The sequence below is a fragment of the Corvus moneduloides genome, chromosome 24, assembly GCF_009650955.1.
Source record: "Corvus moneduloides isolate bCorMon1 chromosome 24, bCorMon1.pri, whole genome shotgun sequence".
In the NCBI taxonomy this organism is placed as follows: domain Eukaryota; kingdom Metazoa; phylum Chordata; class Aves; order Passeriformes; family Corvidae; genus Corvus; species Corvus moneduloides.
Window position 1 is genome coordinate 3939419 of NC_045499.1, and position 24277 is coordinate 3963695.

At 50.2% G+C, this 24277-nt stretch overlaps 1 protein-coding gene across 1 annotated transcript in view; it reads left to right on the forward strand.

Moving 5' to 3' along the window:
• ILRUN (inflammation and lipid regulator with UBA-like and NBR1-like domains) overlaps positions 1–19652 on the forward strand; it is a 28737-nt gene extending 9085 nt beyond the window's left edge. Inside the window, exons 2-5 of the mRNA XM_032132835.1 lie at positions 2850–3004; positions 6287–6484; positions 8399–8727; positions 16267–19652. Of these exons, the coding sequence (XP_031988726.1) occupies positions 2850–3004; positions 6287–6484; positions 8399–8727; positions 16267–16302 (718 nt within the window). The 3' untranslated portion in view covers positions 16303–19652. The remainder of the gene's footprint in view (positions 1–2849; positions 3005–6286; positions 6485–8398; positions 8728–16266) is intronic.
• The last annotated feature ends 4625 nt before the right edge of the window (positions 19653–24277 follow it).

A 24277-nucleotide genomic window follows, 5' to 3' on the forward strand; every position in this document is an offset into this window, starting at 1 on the left:
AGTGCTGCCCTCCGGCTGATCTTGGGGGTTCTTGGGCAAGGGAGGAGGGGGAGCACTGTCTCTTGGGAGGAGGAATGGGACAGAGCCAGCAGTGGTCGTGCGAGCCGAGAACAGGACTGAGGTGTGAGCTGGGGGTGCCTGTGGCACAGAGTGCAGCCACCACCACTCCATCCCTGTCTCCTGGGGTTGTCTGTGTCAAAGAACGTGAACTCAAGGCAGATTTGCTTTGTCATCCTGACTTTGGCTTCTGCCACTGTGAATTGCTCTTCAGTTTCTGGAAGCTTCTTTTTAGTTCTCTACTGGGGAGTCCAAAAGGCATTGAAACACATAGAAGGGCTCCCCCCAAACACCCCCCACCACACAGATCATACAGTGGGAGTGGGGAGGTGGGTTTGGGAATATCGGATCACAAACGGAGGCAAATCTATTTCCAGCATGCCTTGTTCTTTAGTTAGTTTTTAACTCCATGCTGCAGAGGAGTGTTGTTGTTTCCCAATGGCAAAGTGCACTGAAATATGACCCCGGGATGGCAGTGCTGGCCCCAGGCCTATGTGCACAAATAGCCCACTACCTTCTGAGGCCTGTTTGCAGCCCAGCAAACAAACACAGCCAGGCTGCCTCACAAAGAGTTGCAGCAGAAATCTGCCCCTCAGAGCTTTTATTTTTTCCTCTCAATGTCAATAAGACGTCAGTACCACTGATTGCAGAATCGTCACTCACAAGATGTTGTGGTCCGTCTGAAAATGTAGTTATGTAGTAGTGGATTAGGAAGAGAAGGAGCTGCATTGCTGTCTTTTGTATCTCCTACAATACCTTTTGCCTTGGATTGCTGTACTACAGGAAGAAATCATAGTGCAAACTAAGCTCCAGCTCATGGTGTTAGCTGGGTGAGTGAGCAGGAGTCTCTTGGCACAGCCCTGGTGAGAGTTATGTAAATCTTGTGCAGTGTATAAGCAACAGGCGGTTGGTGACGTAAAACTGAGCATTTGTCTCTGTTTACTGGCTAATGTGACATGGCCCCTTCCTGCAGCATTTGACTGAGCTGGCGGGATTAAATAGAGCCCTCACACTCCTAAGTAGAAAACGCCTCAGGCTGAATAATGGTTTCTGCTCTGGAATTCAGAGTTCTGGCCATGGCATGGGACCCGGTGGTTCCTGTGTTGGACCAAAGTCCGCCTGGCACGGATGGCAAAGGTCTGGCTGTGAGGCTGGGGTGGCTGAATTGCTCATCGATCCCCGTGGCCATGTTGTGCAGGACATTCCTCCAGTGTCTCCTTAGCAGAATGTCAGGAACTCCTGTGACTCACACAGCGATTATCTGCTGGCGCTGTGATGGATGGATTGATTGCCAAACTGATGGGTCTTTGGGTCGTCTCCCAGTGCCCCCAGTGCTGCTCTACCTCCTGCTGTTGCCCCCCAGTCAGCTGCTGTACTTCGGGTCCCCTGAGTTTTCTGTGAGGAGAAAGTGACACTGCTCCCATGCAGTTCAGATTTTATCCAGAATGTCTGATTTGAATGCTTTTTGCCACAAACACTGTAGGAATTGAACAGGAGGCAGTTTCTTTACTCACTGTTTCAAACCTCTTTCCAGCTGGCAAGCAGCCTCACAAGCCCTGTGTTTGCTCTTGCTCAGGGTCATGGTGCAAATGTTTCTCTTGCTTTCACCTTGGCTCACTGACTTGGACACATGACACCCCACCACTATCCAGCCCCTCAATATGTCACTGTGCCCACACAGAGCAGCTTCTGCAAGGCTTTGGTTTAGGTGGTGGTTCCCAGTTCCTGAAGTCTTGGTTTTGGTTTTTTTTTTTCTATCCTGCTCAAAAAAAGCAACACAGATTTCTGTAATCATGCATAAAAAAAGCAGTTGTTATGCCCATTGCGTTTGGGGAGATTTTACTCATCTCCATTCTCACAGCACCCACTCACAACATGTAAATTAGGGCCACAACCTCTCAGACATGTATAAACAGAGGAATTACATGACTTGCCAAACACTTACGTAATGACTTAATAGTATATCGTGGAACTGAGCTAAGGCTCATGAATCCTCTTCCTGCCTGACTGTTCCTCTTCTCACATTAATTATCATGAATTGTAGCTACACCGTGGCTCAGGAATCAATAGCATTGTGGCTTTCTGAATGTCCTTAATATATCATAGACTTGCACTGTCATTTATCTTTATTCAGTGAGAACTTTTGACTCAGGTGGTTTGTGAGTTCCTGTGAGTTGTGACTACCCAGAGCTGAACAGGCACTATTGACGAATAAACAGTTCATACCTGATGGTATGTTTCAAAAACAGCAAGGCTGGAGTTACTATCTGTAGCTACTGCTGCCCTTTGGCCCTGAGAGTTATCAGAAGAGTGTTCTTCGTGTTTTGTTCCTCTTGTGCTCTTTTTGGACCTTGCGTGCCAAAATAAAATGGAGAGGTTTGGTCCTTCTGAAATTAGCTGAGGTAACAAGACTGGTGTGAAGAAACTGCCCTGTGTTTGCCTCCTGTGGCATAGCTGTTCTCTCGGTGTCTCCTGAACTGTTCAGCAAGTTTCATAAAGAACTGTTGGAGTAGAGGTCTCCAAGACTTACAAGTTCCAAGATTTCCAGGGAAAATAGGAGCAGAGTAGAAAAGTGATCCTGTGTCCCTGGCAAAAAAAAATATCTGTATTTAGAGCTCTCTTATCTTGGAGAATCCACACACGATGATAGAGATAAAAGCTTTAAAAAACATGAGCAGCCGAGCTATTACCATCTGGATATTTTTGCTGAACTGTTTAGGATGACATATGACCTGTGCAGAGGGCCTGGTCCACCTGTACTTCAGGTTGTAATGTGCTTTTTTCCTTTCCAGGAATCTACAAGCTGCCATCGGAGCCTACTATGATTTTGAGAGTCCAAATATCAATGTCCCCTCCATGTCGTTTGTGGAAGATGTCACCATAGGTGAAGGAGAGTCCATCCCTCCTGATACCCAGTTTACAAAAACGTGGAGGATACAGAATACAGGTGAGGCCTTTGGACTGCAGCAAACCCCATGCAGCAGGTGCTGGGATCCAATGGGAGGGATGCTGGCTCAAGGCAGGAGGCTTGTGTGCACTCACCTGGGCTGGAGCCACCCTGAGGTGCTGCCAGCCCATGCAAGTTCCCCTTCTTGGGTTGGCACAGAGATTTTGTGGTGTGGTGTGCAGCTCGGTCAGGTCACCAGTCTTGTTCCTCGTGCCACCACACAAACAAACGACAGGGAACTTGCAGACAAAGGAGGCAGTGACACAAGGGTCATGTGGCAGGTCCACTTCTGGCAGAATTGCCTTTTCATGTTCTGAGAGGATGCAGGGCTGGAGAGACCACATTCCAATTTGAAATAAGTCAAAGCAGTGACTGGGATCCAGGAAGTGAGGCTGGGCAAAGTGCATTCCCAGTGCTTGATAATAGTGGGATGCAGTCAGAGAGGAAAATGAAATCCATGGATGCGAAGGAATCCCTTGTCCTCAAGAAGTGCAGTGACAGGATGTTGCATGAACATTTAAAACTGTGTGTCTGAATTTAATTGACCTGCTTGTACTTGTGTGAGGGAGAACAATCCCACACCGAGGTGTGATGTTGGGAGTCATCACGAGTCAGGTTCAGCTCTCTCAGTATTTCTGCTTGTGAATAGCTGCAGTACTTGGGCTGAATATCCAAGTATTGCAGAGACTAAAACCACACTAAAAATCTAAGAGTATTTCATTAGGAGGGGGATGTTTAAGAACACTGATTTATAGAGAATGTGTTCTAGAGGAAGGGTTTAATATTTCAGTGTACTTTTTCTGCCTCCTTTTGTTTGAAAGTACAATGGAAGGGTGACACGTGGAACTTGCTTAAACTCCAGTACTGTGAAAAGTTGCCTGGCAGTTTTTTTATAACTGTCCCAAATACAGCTCTTAAAAATCTACTAAGTGTGACAGGTCTTGTTCCTCCACTCTTAGTGTCTCAGTTTGTGTGTGTTATGACTACACCTCTATATTGGGCCTTTCCAACTCCTCCCTTCCTTGTTCCTCTGATGCACCATTTCCTGGATGCAAATTCGGCCTTAATTTAGCATCCTAGTTCAGGGGATATTTCATTGTTCTTGGAATGTTTCACCCTCTGAAATCCTGGGCCTTCTAAAATGAGGAACAGGAGCTCATCTTGACTTAGGATTTCCTGGCGAGGCTGACATTTGTTTTGGCTTCTATGTGGTTTGAACCTGGCTTGTCGGACCATCCATCTGTGCCCTAACGGTGGTGCTGGAGGCCCGGACTTGGTACAACCACGCTGCTGAGGGTTAGTAAAGGGCAGCTTCACGTGCTAGTTATGACTCTGCAGTGTGAGGAGGACTGCAGCATTTGAAAACCATTCTTTGGTTTAATTAAGGTATAGTATCAAAGGGTTGTAGTGTTTCCAGATAATATCTACTTGTTAGGCAGATAACTGAAGCAGCGCCAAGGTTTTTAACAGCTCTACAGGAGTCCTTGGTTACATGACTTCAGTTCTAGAACACAAAATACCTGAGGCGTGTGTCACTGGAGCGTTGCAGGTCTGATGAGTGTGACAGGCAGAGTTCAGAGATTGTCAGTTTGAGGCACGTGAGCTCTGAGCTCAGTTCAGTCAGGTTCTCATATGTGTCAGTTAAAAGCAATGCCCTGCTCTGGTACCTGCAGAACAGTGCTGCCTTGTCTGCCAAAAGAGCAGTTTGTGTAGTAGAACCATTGCTGAAAGAGCAGCAGGATTTAACAGCCTGTCTTCCTCTCCCCACTCTGCCCCCAGCTGCTGCTGGCTCTGCAGGATACTCTCTGCAATTTTTCATCTCCTGAGAGATGAGTGTACTGAAATAGAATGACAATCATAATTTCATTTTATGAAGCTTATCAGTTGCAGCATTCTAGGCACCTTGCAAGCCTAAAGCCATTAAACCCGATAAAAATCACATAAATAATTTAAACTAAACCATGTTGCTGGGCTGCCAACCTCTGCAGATGAGACTTCATGCTCAAGTGCCCCACGCCCCAGGCTGAGGTCAGCCAGACGCCCAGCTCCTCTTTCAGAGCCCTGCTCTCTCAGCACCTTTCCAGCTGTACTGGTACATCCCCCGTGCTGAGCATCCCGCTGCACTCGTGCACATCCTGCTCTCCCTGTGAGGTTGTAAATTCCACAAATAAGGACTTGGCAAGAAAACCAGTCTTTGCCATGTCTTCAGTGGAGTATCCACAGGGATTAAATTATCAGGCAAGCTGTTGCAAAGGATGCTCCTTGAGGTAACGTGAGGTCAGAGCAGCCTCCAGCGTGCTCGCCTCGGACCAGACGGAGCAGTTCCAAGCTTCATGGTGGTTCAGGCTTTCCGTAGCCATTTCCGTCAGCCTCAGCTGAGCAGGAGCTGTTCTCAGTCGTTGGCTTAGTCATGTCACATGACTGGGGAAGAAGCAAAAGAAAATTGTGCTAAACTGATTTTTCATGAGTCTCAGAAGCACTTTTTCTTTCTGTCTCCCCCAGCAGTTGTTATCTTTGGCAGCTGTGCCTGCACGCAGGAGCTGTTTTCTGTCTCTCTGATTGCCAGGTCACGCTGTCGGTCCCAGTGTCTGCAGTCTAAACATGGACCTCCACTGATAAATCGTGTGTTCATAACTCTTCCCACCTTTGCACAAGCCTGAGAAAAGGGTTGGTGCAAGGAGATAAATAATTCCATTTAGGAAATAGTGCTGGCACTTCAGTTACAGCTCAAACTATGAGTTCCTCTTGAGTCTCCTAACAGGCTTAGAAAGAAATGAATCCCTGAAAGGAAATGTTGCCAACACTATGTATAAATAACAGGTATTTGATGTGGCATGGTTCAGGAGCTTCATGGAGGGAGGCAGAAATGGGGGCGCACAACACAGCGCTGCCCTTGTCTCTGCCTCTGGCCCTGGGGAAGGGGAGGTGTGTGTAGGTTAAGTTCTTTTTCTTTTTTTCTTTTTTCTTTTTTTTTTCTTTTTTTTTTTTTTTTTTTGCTGCTCTTACACTGTGACTTTGGAATTTTTGTGTAACAAAGACATAGAGATTACTAAAATAGGAATATCAGTTGTTCTGCTGGTCCCTAAATGCACCAATTAAACATGCTCTGAAAACCAGGCTTCCTCAGCATCCACTGCTGCTGTGTTCTGTGTATCTTGGTTTCCTTTGACCATCCAACAATTGCACAACTGTTTCAACAAGCATGTTTCATCCAGTCTTACACAAACAGGCAAAGCTTTTCCTGGTGCAGTGTCAGTAATTCCCTCTCCTGTCTAATCCCAGGGACGGAGGCGTGGCCCCCAGGGGTTTGCCTGAAGTATGTCGGTGGAGACCAGTTTGGCCACGTGAACATGGTGATGGTGAGGTCCCTGGAGCCGCAGGAGATGGCCGATGTCAGCGTGCAGATGTGCAGCCCCAGCACCGCCGGAATGTATCAGGGACAGTGGCGGATGTGCACTGCCACGGGACTCTACTACGGAGGTGAGCAGCCCCTTTCCCAGCCCACATCCCCTCTGGGGACAGCAGGGACACCGCGGGCCCATAATGGAGCGGGAGGGCAGAGGTCTGCCAGCCCCAGGCCTAAATATAGAGCACAGAGTGGAGGAAAACATCAAGAGAGCTGCTTTGTTGTCTTGGCCGGTGTTTTCTGAGCACTGGTGAAATTACAGATTACATAAAACTCTGGAAAACAAAGGGATGCGCACAGCTCTCCTGGAGACTCTTTCCCATTCGGTCCTTGTCGAGATTCTTTCCCAGTTTTCCATTGCTTAACGTTGTGAACTGTATATGAGCATAAAACAGTAGTGAAAACTTCATGTGAGAAGTTAACGCCCAAGGTTTAATGCAGTGATTTAGTGCCTCCCCTGTGAGCTATTTCTCTGTTTAAAGAATACATTTGGCTATTTTGCCTGGTGCTTCAGCCTGGGCCTCAAACATCTGCCTTCACTGCAGCCTTCCCACCCTTTTCCACAAGCTTTAGTTTACACTGAGAACATCTTTGTGTCTCTGTTGGCAGTTGGGAGTATCCCAAGTTTCAGGGTTTGAATGAGAGGTGTTGGCACATGGAGGCAAAAATACCAGTGCCCAGAAGGAGGGGGCTGCTGGCAGCGCTGGCACTGCCACGCGGCTTCTCAGTGTCTGGAGGGGATGCAGTGTGTCCCCGAGGGATGGGCAGGGGTATCCCCATGCAGGTGGGACAGCCTGTCCAGCTTGCACTGCTGCTCCCGTGTGCTCACAAAGCCAAGGGTTTGTGGATGGTTCCCAGTCCCGGACTGTGGGAGATGTCCCAGTATTGCCAGAAGTTGTCACCTTTGCCAGAACACGACCTGACGATTGAACCCCTTTGGCCGCCAAGCTCCGAGTCCTAGAGACTCTTGCCCTGCAGCCGAGCTGGTGGCTTTGCTGTCGGCTGCCCGCAGGTCCGGCCCGGCAATCCCGGGGCCCGGGCGTCCGTCCCATCTTCGGGCGGGGGCTCGGTGGTACCAGCCCGGAGCGGCACCGGGGCCGCAAGGCCGTGAGAGGGCGGCAGAGGGCGCTGCGGGGCCGCTCCGGAGCCGCCTTTGGGGGGACGTCTATGGGGGGTGGGGAGGCTCAGTGGTGGATGTGGGTGTGTACAGTGGGGTCAGTGGGGGGTGTGCGTGTTCGGGGTGGTCAGTGGTGTGTGTGTGCAGTGGGGCAAGTGGGGTATGTGTGTACAGTGGGGTCAGTGGGGAGTGTGCGTGTTCGGGGTGGTCAGTGGTGTGTGTGTGCAGTGGGGCAAGTGGGGTATGTGTGTACAGTGGGGTCAGTGGGGTGTGTGCGTGTTCGGGGTGGTCAGTGGTGTGTGTGTGCAGTGGGGCAAGTGGGGTATGTGTGTACAGTGGGGTCAGTGGGGAGTGTGCGTGTTCGGGGTGGTCAGTGGTGTGTGTGTGCAGTGGGGCAAGTGGGGTATGTGTGTACAGTGGGGTCAGTGGGGAGTGTGCGTGTTCGGGGTGGTCAGTGGTGTGTGTGTGCAGTGGGGTCAGTGCTGTGGGAGGAGGTGCGCAGTGGGGTCAGTGGCGTGTGTGTGTGCTGGAGGAGTCAGTGGTGTGTACAAGGATCAGTGGTGTGTGTGCGGTGGGGTCAGTGGGGGGGGTGTGTTTACAGGGATTAGTGGAGAGGTGTGGGCACAGAGGGATTAGTGGTGTGCCCCCTAAGGTAAAATTCTACTGTCCTTAGTTGGCTCCTAAAATTCAAACTGTTGATCCTAACCCTGTTAAACTGGGGGCATTGAAACCAGTACTGCTGAGGCTTTGTAAAAATGTGCTTTAAGCAATAAGTCCTTTTCTTGCTAGTGTAAAGGATGGAATTCATTTGCTCCTTCTTCCCCTTCTTCATAAACTCCCATTGACAATCCAAATGCTTGTCTTTCCACAGATGTCATCTGGGTGATCCTCAGTGTGGAAGTTGGAGGACTTCTTGGTGTCACACAGCAGCTGTCATCCTTTGAAACAGAGTTCAACACGCAGCCGCATCGCAAGGTAGAAGGAAACTTTAACCCGTTCGCCTCTCCACAGAAGAACAGGCAACCAGATGAAAACAACCTAAAAGACCCTGGGGGTTCCGAGCTAGGCACAATCAGCAAAAACACATGGGGGCCTGCTCCTGACCAAATCGAACAAGATCAGAATGGACTGTCACAAAACTCTGTAAATCTCTCCCCCAGCAGTCACTCGAACAACTTGTCGGTAGTGACGTACAGTAAGGTAGGTGCCCTGGGCGAGCAGGAGAACGGGTAGGGGAGGAGCCTGGCAGGTGTGTAATTGCTCTTCCTTCCAAACTGCAAAGCCCTTTCCTTCTGCTTCTGCCAGACCTGCTAAGGAAGGTTCTGAATTTGACTGTCTGACTCTGCCAACTCCTCATGTTATATTAAAATATTTTTTGCCTCTGATAGACTCTACCACATCCACCTTTTTGTTTTTGCTTCAAGTCCTTCTTCAAATTTATATAACCTTGTTTGGGTGCTGTAACCGCAAGCGGCCGGAGCCTGCTCCGGTTGCGTGTGCAAATAAGTCAAAATATCTCTCTAGATGTGTCCTGAGTTTGACATAATTTTGAACAGAGAACAAATAACCACACCCTCAAACTTCAGATTAGCCAGATAACTTCTTTTTAGCTGGTGTGGGAAGACTACAGAGCTCACCATTTGATCCCAGAAGCTGCCAGCAGGAACAGTCAATCAAAGGACTGTTCCTGTCTGTGTCCTTGTCTTGTTCATAATTGTAGGTGACTTTCAAATTATCTTTACTTTAAAAATCTCTCTCAAAAGCTTGCTTGGTGGATGCTATATGAGTCTGAGTGATATTTTGACTGTTTTTATTTGCTTGTGTGTGAAAAATGAATTGCAGGATTATTTACAATTCAGAATCCACCTGTTAATGCAGCAGTATGTGTAGGTGTGTACTGTCGTATGTCAAACTAGTTTGATTTTTAAAATCCTTTAAAAATGCTTTACTGTACTTTGAGCAGGCTGTGTAGGACAATAACACTTGGTTGCTGAATGACTTAATAAAGCCCTAATGTTAGTTCACCTACAGCACTTTAGTTCCTCCCTGGATGACCTGCCTGTCCTGTGCCAGCAGATCTTGCTTTAGTGACCTTTACCCTAAGGCCGTGCATTTTTTACGGCCGGCACGCACGGGGTGACCTCGACTGCCCCCCCTTAGTGGTCCCAAACACCGTCACTGGGCTGGCTCCTGCTGCCACGCTCTGCTCATAACAGTGGAGTGGATGGCTTGGGAAATGATTACCTGTCAGTGAAACACCACCTGAACTGGCAGTGCTGAAAGTCGCTGCTTTAGTGGCTGCTTGGTGGGGTCGTGGTGCTCCCCCAGGGGCCGGGCTGGGACTGACTTCAAAGAACGTGGGTGTGAGGAGCCAGAGCCCGTGGCAAGGAGCAGCTGTGCTGTGGGAGAGAAGCCAACAGGAGCGTGAAGAGGTGTCACTAGGTTGAAGTGAGCTGGTTTAGCTGGAAACCCAGAGCTCCGTGCTCTGAAGAAACGGGGGCAGTTACAATCTAACCCCAAACATAGGCAAGTGACCTTTCCTCCCCTTTTTCCTGGTTGTTTTGTTTTGGGGTTGTTTGTTTCTTTTTGTATTTACAGAATATTCGTGGGTGGATTTGAGGTGGATTATCTGAGATTAAAGCAGACATTTTGTTTTCTGGCTTCAGAAGGGACAACTTTATGGTCCTTTTTGGCTAGGGGTGGGGGATATGGAAAAGCTACTTGATTTTTGGGTGTTTTTCTCTCTACTGCCGTTCTTTTTGTTTGTGACATACTAAGACATTATTTTATCCTTCAGAGGTTCTTCTGGTAGGTCTGAAGATCTGAGTCGTGTTCCAGCCTTGCCCATCCTGCCCAAGGCAGGAAGTTTTCTGCCACAGATCCAGTATTCACATTGGTACAGTACTGGTTCTGTAGTAAACAAGTTTGAGGGAGTTGGACATCCCAGACACCTGGTCTGGTTTGAAATGGCCAGGTGAACATTCCCCCCATCCATGGCCAGGTCTCTGGGAAAAGAAGATCCAGTTTTGTTTGGTTTTTCCCTTTGTGTGCGTGGTGTCCCCAGCTGGGGATGCTGCTGGAACAGAAAAGGGTTTATTAGAGGTGATGTCAGGAGTATCAAATTACCTCAGGAAGGAACAGATGGAGCTCCAGTACTTGTTGGGAAAAGCTCTACCTGGCCCATCTTCTCCACATCCCCAGGGGATCTGACCTGTACTCTGCTGCTGCAGAGGAGAAGGAAAGCTACTGTGTTGGGAGTTGCTGCCCTGTGATTGAATATTGATGTGAAAGGCTTTTTTTCGGGTTCTAGAGCAGACAGAAGAGCAGTGTGGGTTGGTTAGGCAGTGGCACAGACTCCAAGATTCTGGGTTTTATTTATCTTGGGCAGGACCTCTGATATTTTTGTCTCCTTTCATGTACCTGGGAGAGGGAGGGAATCCCCAGTCGTGTTTGACAGACCATTTGGTGAGCGAAGGAGATGGTTCAGGTTTAGTTAAAGTGTTGAGAAAAAGAGCCTGTGTCCTGTATTTAGAAGTAAAATAAGCCCTTAAATATTTCTCAGAGGACTGTGGAGGCTTCCTCTGCTGAGAGGCACTGGGGACACGCAGTCATGCAGTGCATGAGACCATGAAATCTTTGAGATAAAATGAGCAGTTTCTGGCATCTGCAGGTGTAAAACATACTCGAAGCTGCCAGACCTTGTCGGAATTAGTTCTCCCTTTGGTGCACTGAGCAGGTGTGACTTGTCCTCCAGAACTCCCCGTTGGAGTCAGGATTGTGGCAACGCCGACGTGCCATCTGCTGCTGGGTTAGACAAGTACAGCAGCATTTCACACCTGGAAATGTTCAAAATGCTTTTATACAGCAGCAGAGTGTGTGTGGTTTGGGTGTCCTGCTCAGTGGAACAAGCCTTCCTAGGGAAAAACAAACAAAACCAGACACAGAATTCCCTGTAAGTGGGTAAGAGGAAACCTGTGGCATGGCTGGAACAAGCTATGTGCCCTTTATTCCTGCTATGGCACCCACCTCCCTGGGGCCCCCTGCCCACCTTCCACACTCACTGCAGGGAGGCTGCAGGCCAGGGCCTGTCAGAGCTTTGCTTAAAGCATGTTGTTGTTAAATCTGTTCCCAGTGGAGTTTTTGCATGTTCTTAGATGTAAAGATGTGCCTGAGTGCAGGATAGGATGCCCAGAAATCCCCATGCACGGATATTTTATTCTCTGGCAGTCCCTTTCTCTGGATTCTCTGGAGATCTGAGGTTCATACAGCTTCCTCCTATTTACTCCTGTCTCATAGCAACCCTGCATGGTCACTGCTGCTCTCTCTTTTCCATTAAAAGCCCAAGACCCAGTCTGACAGTGCCTGAGAATTAGAGTTTAATTGCTTAACTGAGGAAAGAAACGTACAGGTTTCCATGTCTGGGAAGATGAGAAGTGAATAGCCATATCCTGACACTTAGATCATACCTGTCATCTCTATATAAAATCCATAGGATCTGTATCTAAACCTGCTGCCCAGATGAATTGAGGAATCACTGCTCTCTATGTCATGCAGAAAATTGCACGTGGAAGTTGTGATTCTGCAAAGATTTGCCCAGACAGGACACTGGGCATTGTCCCCACCACAGCAAATGGTGCCTGGCTGTCCTGGTCCTTGCTCGTGCTGCTCTTCAAAGCCCAGTGAAATAGAAACATATTTGGAGTTCATAGCTTTAAAATCTGAACTCCTTTTTACCTGCTGTGTTTATGCTCCCCATCTCCCTCTGTTCTGTGTGGAGCTGAGCTACTTGGCAGCTTTCTGTACATAAGGGGAAACCAACCCTGTGTCCTTGGAGCCTTTAACTGGCTTCCCCTCTCTGAGCTTAAATGTTACTGCTGCTTCTAGAGCCATGCTTCTCCCAAACCAGGGCCTCCAATTGTCAGATTTTTTGGAGTACCTCTGTAAACTTTAGACAGAAATACTTTTACTGGAAACTAGGCATCAAACTGTGCATGAGGATGATGCCCCAAAAATGTTTGCATCCATGGAGGAGAGAAGCTCCTTCTGTCCTGGTGTCTGGGCTTCATGCTGGTCTGGTCACCATGTGGTTACATCCATTTAGACACAGTGGGAGAATGTTGGACTCAGAGCTCCCGTGGCTGCTCCCACAGCACTGCAGCCTGAGCTGGGCTGGCGTGAGCTGGTTTGCCTCTCTGGTGAGAGAATGTGGTTTGGCTGCTGCGTGTCAGCTCATCCATGAAATCCATGTCCTTCTGGACTGTGGGAAGTGCCAGATAATCTGATTTTAGCCCAACTTTGCTCCATTGCAGCCCAGCAGAGTTGCCTGTTGTTTATCCTGGCCCAGCAGCACATCAGGGAGTCGTGCATGGGAACTCAATCGGGTACCTGACCCCTGTCACCTCCTTACCCATGGGCACCTGAACTAGCCCTGCCAGTGCCTGCTCCCAGAAGGTCCTGAACTTCCTGGTGGTCTCCCAGCCACGCCATGTTTGCACAGCATGCATGGAATAAAATACAAGTGCTGGATGTTTTGTTCTCTGTGCTCAGTTTACGTAAGCGAGGTTTGGAGCAGCGCGGGGTAGGAGTGGCCTGAGGGGATGGGGACGGGCAGCATGGGCTGGGGCCACTGTCAGTGTCCACTGGGAGACTCCTGTATCGCTGTGCAGCTGTGCATCCACCTCCTGTCCCTGGAAGTGTACCTGCATTGGTGGTGACTCAGTCACAGAGGTGAAATAAAGAGCTGTCTGAAAGCCTGTGTGTGATGGTTTATGAAAGATTCGCTTAATCCTCACTTTGTTCCCAGCACAGGTGCCTCCGTTTACAGAGATCAGTGTTCACAAAAGGTTTTAACTTCCCAAAACGTCTCACTTCCCTTCTAGAGGCACGAGTCAAATGATAATTTATACCAGTAGTTGTCATGCAGAATCTTTGCTTGGAAAATCACAGTTCTGTGTTCTCACACACTGGTCTGTGTGAAGAGCCGGTGCTCCCACCAGCAAGTGAGCAGTTACTTCTGGGGAACATTCTGGAAGAACTGAAAGTGAATTTGCAAAGCTGCAGCTGAGCTTTTCATAAAGACAGCGATCCCACTTGGAGGATAGACGGGAATGCACCAAAAATAGTGGGAATAATCCTTCCATTGAAACAACTCGGAAAAACTGCAATTGTCTGCAGAATTATTTTTGCATGTTTGTGATGTAAAATGTTGCATAGAGGGGATAATTAGGCTTGAAAATGTCATACAGGGGTTTGGTATTTGCATTGCAGCAGTAACTGAAGTTTTCTAGTATCAAACCCTTACAATTGTGCGTGGTGACTGAATGTCATGGGACATGGGCGGGGGCGTCACCTGCACAGGGTCTGCACTAAAGCAGCTCTCACTCGGCTTAAAGAGACAAGTGGGGTTCAATTTTGCCAAGTTCCCATGTCCAGTAGTGAATCTCGGGTAGGTGAAATGCAGTGAAGAGTGGCAATCCCAAAAGCAAAGATTTGGGGCTTATCCATGGTGAAATTCCTTGTGTCATGGGGAGCTGACCATGGTCATGGATTGTGGGACTGCTCTGGCATTGCCAGGGGAGCTCATTCCAGGGTGTTGGGTGTTCAGTGCAGGGTGGCAGGTGGTGCAGAGCTGTACATGCTGAGGAATCTCTTGTGCTGAGCTAAATTCTGGGTTTAACTGACACACTTAGCATAACTGTGTAGCTTTAAATTAGGTGCTCCAGAAACCAGGATGTGGAGATCCAGAGGGTTTTCCTGCAAACCAGCTCACAGTGACTTCAGAGGGTCTTTGCATCCAAAAGCACTAACAAGCTGTTCTGATGTCAGACCGAGGGTGACTGGCAATTCCTTTTACCGCGGGGGGATGCTTGTGGAACCCCCAAATTAAAACAAGCAAGGTGGTTTTGCCCTTGGCATCCCCTGTGAGGTGACACAGGGTAAGGGACTCCCAGGGTGCCCCCAGGAGAGGAGCAGGGGATGGTTAAACCCCTCCTGAGCTCGCCAGGCCGTGCCTCAAACAAAGCCTTGTGTGCAGGTAGCTCGAAGATGAAGCAAATTCTGGCAAATTTGTCTGTACGGGTAATCGGCAGCAAATCCTGTTTTCCTTCTGCAGCGTGCTAAGTACAATGGCTTAATCCCTGTGAGGTGAGACTGCTTGGGATCCTGTTTATACATTGCTTTTCTTCTGTGTCCTTTTTTTGTGCACCTGCTCACACCATGTTAATGTTTCTCTTCTGCTTCTACCCTTCCCCCTGTTTCAGTGAGTGTATTTTTGGGAATGTTGGATATCTCAGTATCTGGATTTTGATGGGAGCATCTCCTTCCTGAGGTGATCTGCCATGCTGGAATCTGCTGGCTGTTCTCTTTTGAAAATCTTTACAAACTGGCACTGCAGCATATTCCAGCGGTAGAAGCGTGTTTGTTTTTCCATCACTTGCGTGTATTTCTGTCTGCAAACACCAATTTCCACGTTTCCAGTCTTTCATACTTCCCACACAGTTCAGGAGGTGTCCTGGTTAATTGTCTACTGATCTCCTCTTGGTTGGATTCTGAGAGCTGCAGAGAGCTGCTTCGTTTTACCATTTGCTTGTATTTACCATCTGTTCATCCCAAGAATGAACTTTTTCTCTCCAGCTGTAGCAAGATCACAGGCTGTTCATGGCACTTCCTTCCTAGTCGGATGTGCAGCAGAGCTCTCCAGCCTGGAGTTTGCCAGTGATGTTGATTCTTTATACAATCCATGTTCCTACTCACGGCCCTGGCTCTGGCAGTGAGGGGGTTCTGAAGTTGTGGAACAGGCAGGAAAGGGTATTTCCTAGGAAATTTGCCCTGTTAAAGGCAGAGTGGTGAAAACTGAGGTCAGAGCTTCCAGTTCAGCCTGAGCAGGAACGGTTTTGGCTGTTTGGGCTCTCGCTGCCTTACCCAGAGTGTGCTGGGAAGAGCTGGACTGTGCTTAGTAGCATTTGCATAATGGTCTTCCAACTCTGCCATGAGATATAACAGGTTTTTCTCCCTCATCTCCCTCCTGCCCTCAGTGTGTGTCTGGGTTTTGTGTGGGGGTTGTACCTTCATCACTGACAAACTTCATCTCCCTGTGAACTGGGACATCTCTTGCTACCTGTTGGTCTTTCTTCTGCTTCCTGATGAAACCCCAGATAGCTGATCCAGACAATAGAAGTTACAAAAGGAGTTCCTGTTAATTTGAGACCTGTGACTAGACCTGACATTTAGGTGACTCACTTCAGGATATAAAGGAGGGAAATGGATTCTGTAGGAAGTGTTTTGGGGGTTTTGGTAAATGCTCTGGTTGATTTCACTGGAGGCAAATGTGTATTGTCACCTCAAGAAGGCATGAGTGGCACTTGTGGGAACATGGATTTTTTTTTCTTGGGTTTTTTTCTGACATAGCCTCTTACCCAGTTACAGCCCATGTCTCTAGGACAGACTGGGGAGGCTGCAGGGGCTGGGCCTGCAGGTGTTGTAGCATCTATAGGGAGTTCTGGTGTAGAAAACACAAATTATTTTGCAGCCTTAGCCTGAAAAACACCTGACCGAGGTAAGTGGTGGCATCTGCCCTCTCTGGGGAAACCAGCCCTGGAACGTGTGGTTTAGGAGTGTCCTTGGAGCCACAGTGGGGTTGGTGGGAAGCCCTGGGCTGGGCTGGGCACTCTTTGGAGCTGAGCATTGAGCGTTTTGTTTCTTGCCTGTTGAAAATTGATTATGTGTCCAACTTTCTTTCAGGGTTTCCACGGTCCTTATCACTTCGGACAGTCTTAAAACACAAAAACACAAAACGGGTATCGACAAGAGGAGAATTTAAGAAAAAGCTGACTTTTGGGGGAAGGGAGGGGGATTCATGTGGCAGACAGACACAGCGTGGACCCCCCTTCTCTGCCTCCGTGTTCTGGAAAAGAAGAAAAAACAAAAGCCCAGTAACTTAAGACTAGCTGTTTCCAGAGGAAAATCCAAAACCTGAGTATGCATGTGTGACTGCTGGATTTCAGAGTGGTGTAAATGCTGAGGAAGAAGAGACACCAACACTATGGGTTTTTAGAAATCATCTTCACACGTAATTAGGTAGCTTAAAAAGAAGTTTAAAAATGAAAATTTAAAAGCCATCTTTAAAAAAGAATATTTTGCCTACAGAGCGGTTGTAGTTTGAGCAAATGTTTAATTTCTGTTTGTTTCTTGTTCATATTTTCTTTTTCCTAAGGGACAGCGTGCATTTTCCCAGAATGTCCTGGTTTGCTGCCGAACGGGACTGGCTCAGCACCCGCTGGGGTTTGTGCAGGGACTGCTTCTGTCAGGCTTTTTAATGCCAGGTTGGGTCTGCACCCAGCACTGCGTTTTTAACAGCATCCGCTGCTTTTAGTTACCGACTTTTTAATCTTTTATTTCTTCTTTTCCTTTTGGTTTGGGTGTTGCTGTTAGTTGTCCTGCGTGTCGTTGGGAACCACGCTATGGCCAGGTCTCGGTATCAGAGTTGGAGAGGGAGACTCTGGGATAACATGGAGGGCTCATCTCCCTTCCCCCTTGTACATGAAGTACACAAATACACACCCATGTTAATAAGAAACTGATTTATTCAAGTTCCTGAGCTGTCCTGTGTGGTTAGCAGTTTAAAATCCCTTTTTGTTCACTCTCGTGTGCAGTAGCTGTGCCTGGAGCTGTGTGCCAAGGGGAATCTGTAGCTATAATTCACCTGCTGGTAGTTGCAAAGCTTCACAGACATCCTGTCCTTTTCATTTGGAGTCTCCTCTCTTTCAGAGCATAAGTTTGCATTTGTTTCTCCTGTGCTGAGGTGTAGCTTAGAGGCTGATCCATGTGTTCTGGAGCACAGAGCAGGAGTTGGCACCATCAGCTGGGTCTCGCTGTCACCTCCTCTTCTTCTGCTTTTGTTGTCTGGGCTCGGGGCTCCACGTGGGCTCTCAGGGCTTGTGTTAGGGGAGGGATTGCAAAAGATTTGGGCTGCTCTGCTGTTCCTCCAGCATGTTTTCCTCCTGTTCTGGACTGGGAAATGCAGTGTGAGGGGAGGCAGCTCGGTCTCAGGCACTGTGGTGAATTTATTCTGAAGCGCTGTCCCCACAAACAGAGGGCAGTGAGCCCGGCAGCACCGTCCTGCCCAAACGAACCAGGCTGGAACAGCCATCTGCCAAAGATACAGGAATATGCAAAGCTCCCATTACCTTCTTCCAGGTCTTCCCAGTGAAGACTTTTCCCTGTGCCAGAGCTGCACACTGCATGGCTTTGCCCTCACTGCTCTTGGCTGCTTCTGTTTTTGTGGCTGGTTTTGAATGGGGGAATCCTTTGTTGCAGCAACCAAGGACTGGTACCTGAGTGCATATGGATGGACCTCGTGGGGACAGTGGGAGTTCCTTGTGTCCAACAGAGGAAGGATTGGGATTTTTGTATTTCAGAGATTCAGTTGTTACAGATCACCATTAGCCGAAATCTCCCTTCAGAAATCTGTTAGCTGGGAGAAACAAGTATGGTATCAGAAACTACCTGCATAGAAGTGGCACTGCAGGATTTAAACTGCCTGACACTTGCAATCTGGTGGGCACCTGGCTCTGCCCTGGATCTGGGGGAGTGTTGGGATTGGAGTGAACCTGCTGAAGGTGCTGCTTCTTGGAAGGTTTCTTTCTTGTCCTGTAACAACATTTTGCCTTGGATTAGTTACCTGCTCTGAGCATTGATCTGGGGGTTGATCTGCAGCCCCGTGTTGTGGCTTGGGCAGGTGGAATCTTTCTTCACTCCCGTCTTTCCTCACAGGTGGCTCACGAGCCCCTCTGAGGATATGAACATCACCCCTGCAGCACCGCTGCTCCCCTTCCGAGGGCACTGAGCCCCTGGGGACTGCTCTCGGTCCAAGTGACGAGGTGATTCCTTATCTTTATTAGCTCCTTGTGTCAGCTGCGTAGTGGAAGGGAGGGGAAGTCAAGGTCTGAGTCTGAGTTAGAGCTGGTGCTGTGACCTTTGCCTGGTATCAGCAGTGGCACCTGGGAGACCCTTGCACTCGGATACCCCCACGCTGGCTTTCTGTTCCCAGGCACGTGTGCTCCTCCCGTGTCCCCTGGCTGCCATACTTGTGTCCCTGTGCTCCTCCTAAGGCTGAATTTCCCTTGTCTTGAAAAATCAAAACCTGCATGCACCCCAAGTAGCCATGTGCTTTCCCACTCTGAAGGCACACGTGTTTGCAGTCCGTGGTGTCCCGGTGACAAGGGTTGCATGTTCCAGGGTGTGAGGAAAGGCAGGGTTCTGAGATCTGCAGCTCTTGCTGCTCACATCCTGCTCTGCCGATGCAGCTGAGGGATCCACGGAGCACTGGCTCTTTGGGGCTGGGGTTGTGGCCCCTGCTGTGGCACTGGAAGGATGTTTAAAACAGGGGTTGCTCTATCTCTTGTGGTTTTCCTCGAGTAAAAACTTTTTCACTGAGGCCAAAGGTGGTTTCACCTCCTGATCCCTTGGAGCTTTGTGGTGCAGCCCCCCCTCAGATTGTTTGTGCTTCAGGTGTCCAGCTTTTAATGGGGAGATTTGAGATTAATTTGGCAAAGCTCTGCCCAGGTGACCTCATGACGCTGCAGTTCGTATCACTTCCCATAAGGAAAAGGGTAATGTAGAACATCTCTGATGGCCTCTAACTGGGTCCCTGTGGCAAGCAAGAGCCACTTGGGCCCTGTCACTAACACAGCTCAAGCAGTGTCACCTCCCAGCCTTGGCAAACTAGAGCAGGATTGGCCGCAAAGTGGCAGTGCCATGGGAAAGGGTGAAGAGAGAGTGGGAATCTTCTGCCCACGTCTCAGGAGCGTTGGATTCAAACCCCGCCAAGGTCTGGGAGCTGGGGCAGAGCTGTGCAGTCGGAGAGCAGTGGTGTGGGTGGGAAATGCACGCTGTCCCACGTCTGGGTTTCTGTTGTGTTTAATTTTTTCCGTGTGTGAGTGCGTGGGTGGTTCCCAGCCTGTCTGTGCTCGCCGGGGCAGTGCATGTGTAGCACGGGATGGTGTGTTGCCTCTCTGAGTCTGGGAGAAGTCCTATGATAGCACATTGGGGGTGAAAATAAAGGAAGCTTTTTCCTTAATGTATAAATGAATATTTGTATGATTAAATTAACACAGAAAAAAACCAAAGCTCTGTAGCTGTTGAGAGTTTTATTGAAGCTGCAAAACTTCTGAGTCTGTCACTTTGTAGTTAAATGTACCCGGTTTGCTCCATCCCTGGAGGGTTTCCAGACACTCAGGCACAACACCCTTGAACCCAGCTCTAGCCCTAATTTACTCCAAATTGCTGTGAAACCAGGCCCAATTTGGTGCATATTGAGGTTATCAACCCACCTGTCCAGCCCTTGGGTGGGCGTGAGGGTGGGGAGAGGCCATGGGGGTGGTTGTGAGGCAGGGGATGAGAGGGGACTCCAGATTCCCTTTTGACAAGGTCAGATCACTTCTCCACATTTCTGGAGGAGTGGGATGGTCTCAGCGATCTCCATACGAGGGGCACCAGCACAAAGCGATGTCGCGGCTGCGTCCCCGGGTGCTCCTTGCGTGGCTGATCCGCATCCCAGCCCTTCCCTTGGAGCCTGGTGCAGGATGGGGTGATGCTTCACACTTCAAACGGCCCAGTCCTGAGAGAGCAGACCTTCCATCTCCTGAGTCACTCGGGCGGGAGGAGTGGGAGTTTGAAGGGAGGAAGATTGGTTTGGTTTTTATTTTCTCACAATTCCTTAGGAAATAGCTGGCACAAATTGGGATGGGGGCGCATGAAGGTCTCACTTTGCTGGGCACCTGCGCAGTTGTCCCAGGTGGATCTGAGTTCCCAGGTGAGGCCTTGCTGCTCAGGACACCCAGCCCAAGCATTACTTGGATAAACTGCACCATGGAGCAGCTCAGCTGAGGCCGTTCCTTTGCTTACCTGGGAATTTGTTACTAATCCCTGCAAGAAACCTCACTCTGTGTGTGCTGGCTTTGCTTTTATCATTTGAATAAATGCCTGGAGCTTTCATGTGCCAGTTAAGCTTGACTGAAAGCCTGACTGGGAACAGACATCCTGCTACCTGTGCCTGGGGGTGTTTGTTTTGTGCCCTGAGCAGAATGTGCCCCTCGAGCTCAGGGTGCTCACAGGTGTCCCGAGGCTGCTGTGTTTGGGCAGGGGAGGATCGCCTGCCCTGCTCACTGCCCAGCTTTGCATTTACTCCTTATTTGCTCGAAAGAATCTGCTTATCTTTAGGGTTGCAACCTGGCAGAGGTTGCCAGCACAGGACAATCCCATCACACCTTTAATGGTATCTCCTGAGCGGGCAAATAACCGGCGGGATTGCCGTGGTGGGGGTCATCCTGCAATCCTGGGTGTGGAGCTGGGCGGGCAGGAGGCCAAGGCAAACGGCTGCTGCAGGCACCTGGGAGCTGCTTGGGTGCTGCTTTTGCTGCTTGTTTATTTTTTTAGGGGAACCAGATCATTGTCCATTAAAAGTTGCAAAATTAATTCTGGTTTTATGCAGTTTTTTTGGTTCCCAAAGCAATGGCAGTCGGAAGGAGGGTGTTCCCAGCTTTTTGTGATGGATTATGGGGATGAGGATGTGCTCAGCACCCAGGACTGCTTGGGCCTGTGCCCTGTGCCTTGTTGGGTACTCATGCTCCTCGGGCTGGAGGGAAGAGCAGGATCTGCTCCAAAACCTCCCCAGCACCTCTGCATGTCCTCATACCTGCAGGCATGACCTCGAGGGCTCCAGTGGGCACCTGCCTGTCCAAGAGCAGCACCTGGAACAGTGGCAGAGAGGATTTTTGTGATTTTTGTTTATTTTTCCTCCTCTACCTGCTACATTCACTAATCCTGCAGCAGCAGCCTGTGGTGTGCAACACTCTGCTCATGCATCTCTGCAGATCCCTTGGGATGCACAGGGGAACGTTAATGGGCCAAAGGGGAAATGAGGCTAGGCTGGTGGTGGGATGATACCAGGGGTCCATGGGGAAGGAGCTGGATCAGGGGCAACTTGGGCTCTTTCTGGAAGTTCTCCATAACCTGCTCTCTCTGCCTTGTGTGTTTGTTGGAAAATTCCCAGTTACACAGGAATTATTTAAGGAAATCTAATCTCAAACATTTCCTACCCTGCTGATAAAACAGCCGAGTAGTAAAAGCTCGCAGCGGAGCCCAGCGAGGAGGCAGATGGCACATGTGGGCACGGACCAGCCCTGTTTGCCCCATGGAACGCTGTGGGCTCGGCTCTGCGGAGCAGCTGCAGCTGGGCTGGCTCCAGAGCTGCCTCCTCGCTCGTCGTGTTCCCGTGTTTTGGTTATCTCTTCCCTGCAGGAGTGACGCCTTCATAGAAACTTAAAGCGGGGGGAGAAAAGTTTGGTTTTCACCGCTTTGCACTCAGAGTGATTGGTGCAGTGTCCTGTGAGGTGGCTCGGCCATGCCAGAAGTGGGGACACCGTGGGAATCACAGCTCCATGTGCTGCCAGGGGACGGTGTTGGGAACAGGGGCTGGGCTGGGCTGGGCTGGGGGGGTGACACGGACCCTGGGGCTCCCAGCCGAGGTGTTTGAACAGGGTTTGCTGGCGACGGGCCCAGCCTGGGGCAGGTGCCAGCAGAGGGAGCTGAGGTTGTTCCTCGTCCACAAAACCCTTTGGAGGTGCTGAATGTGGCTTTTCCAGGCTTCGGGTCCTGCTGGTGACAGTGGCTGGGCAGCAAGAGCGGTGTCCCCCCACACTCCCAGAGCAGCTGCTGTCCTGGCCAGGCTTAGCTGGGCAGTGGGGTGGCACACGTCACCTGGCCTGTCACCACCACTGTGGGACTGGGGCAACGCTGCAGAGTCCGGCAGGAGCTGCTGGGCAGGGAAAGCATGGGCACAACCCTCTGGGTTGGGAAAGAGGAAGGGTCTGCACACCAGGAGGCTCATGTTGTGTCCCAGTTTAAAGGGTGATGTGTTGGGGACAAAAGGGGGTCTGGCTGCTCAGCTCTGGCACCAGGGTGGTGCACAGCTCTGTGGGAGGGACGGAGGGACCCCCAAACCTCAGGTCTAGGGTAAGGCCCTTTTTCCAGGCCCTTTTCTAGGAAAGCCATCCTGCAGGACTTTCAGCCTCTCCTGGGTGTCTCTGCACTGCTGTTGTGGAGCAGCTGGGCTCGGCAGGGTCTGTGCAGCACTGGCATCCAGGGGGAAACACAGCAAGAACTCCCACTCCTTATCTAATCTGCATTTTCCCTCCTTCGCTGTTTACTGTGGCCGTGTTTCCTCAATTAATTGACAGCTGCAGGCTGGGCTGTGACGTCAGCTGTGGCAGTGAAGCCCCAGAACCAGGGTGGCATTGGAGGGACCCTGAGATGAGCCCCTCGAACCCCTGTGAGCCCAGCAGGGCCATGAACCCTCTGGTAGGTGACAGCAAGAGGCACCTGAGAATTGACACTGCTGCACTGGGCTGCAGAGAGGGTCCCTGTCCCCAGCGAGGCCACAGGGACATCCTGGCTGTGCTTGAACCCGTCCTGTCCTGCCTCCACCCCAGCAGTCGCTGTGCTGCCCTAACTGGGGCTGTTCATGGCCAGAGCTGGATTCTGCACAGAGGGGGTTGGGCAATTGTGGCCACTGTGCCCTTGTGGGTGTCCCCCCCTGAGCCCCCCGAGCTTGGCAGGGCATGGCAGCAGCCCCAAAGCCCCTGTGTCTGCTGCCCTGCTCCTCAGCGGGAGGGGGAGAGGACAAATTCCCGAACTACAGCTTTGGGGCAGCCTGGTTTGTCCATCTTGGGAAGGAGGGGGTGAGTGGGGGCTCGACACCCTGCAGGTGCCTCCCCAAGCAGGAAGCTCTCCTTAGGATGAGCCTGGCTGCTCTGCCATGCCCAGGGGGAGCAGGCTGGGAGGAAGCAGCTGAGGGTGCCTGAGAAGCAGGTTTGTCAGAATTTTAAAGGGATCTAAATCAATAGCGATAAGGAAACAATTATTTAAAGAGCAAACAAATGGAAACTGCTAAATGTACCTTCTTTTTTCCCTATTCTTTTTTTTCTTGCGGGTGAAGGGTGCAGAGCCGATGCCTCTGGGTGCTGGGAGTGGGTCCCTGCTGGGACCACCCCGGGGTGGGCAGTGGGGCAGCTCTGCTTGCTTAGCCCAGCCCCAGCCAGGCTGGAAATGAGCCTCGCAGGACAAAGTGTTGTTTCATCCCACAAGGAAAAAGGTTTTATGGGTCATCTGGAAACGCTAATCCTCAGGTGAGCCCATCTGTGACGTTCGTGAGCCTGTTGATGGTGTCGCAGCAGGTGCTGGGTCAGTGGGGACAGAGACAGTCCTAGGCTGGTGTGGGGACACTGCTGTGTGCTGCCTGCACCTGCTGGTTGCATTTTGAGGGAGAAAGGAGCCAGGACTGGTCACTGAGGCCGGGCAATCCCTGCAGAGCAAGGATATTTTCTGCACCTCTGCCATGGATCTTGGGATCCTGCTCGGGTTTGTGGCAGGGCCAGGCTGCAGCTGGAGGCTGTCCCTGCTCCATGGAGAGCCTTTCCCCTGCCCTGCCTGGTACAGGATACCCCAGCACCAGAACACTGAGGGAGGATCCCTGTTCCCCCCCATTGGGGCTGTGGCTGTCACCACCGGGGCTTTGTATCAAAGGGCAGCTCATTCCCATCCTTCCCCCCCATGGTGTTTTCATCAGCTTTTGGTTGGGGATTAGGCACGTGTTGACAGAACAAACATTTTGCTTCGCTCAAAATCCACTGCTGAGGAGAGAAGTGATGTCCTTGCTCTGCTGGTGCCTGTGCCAGCACTGGGAAGGGGACAG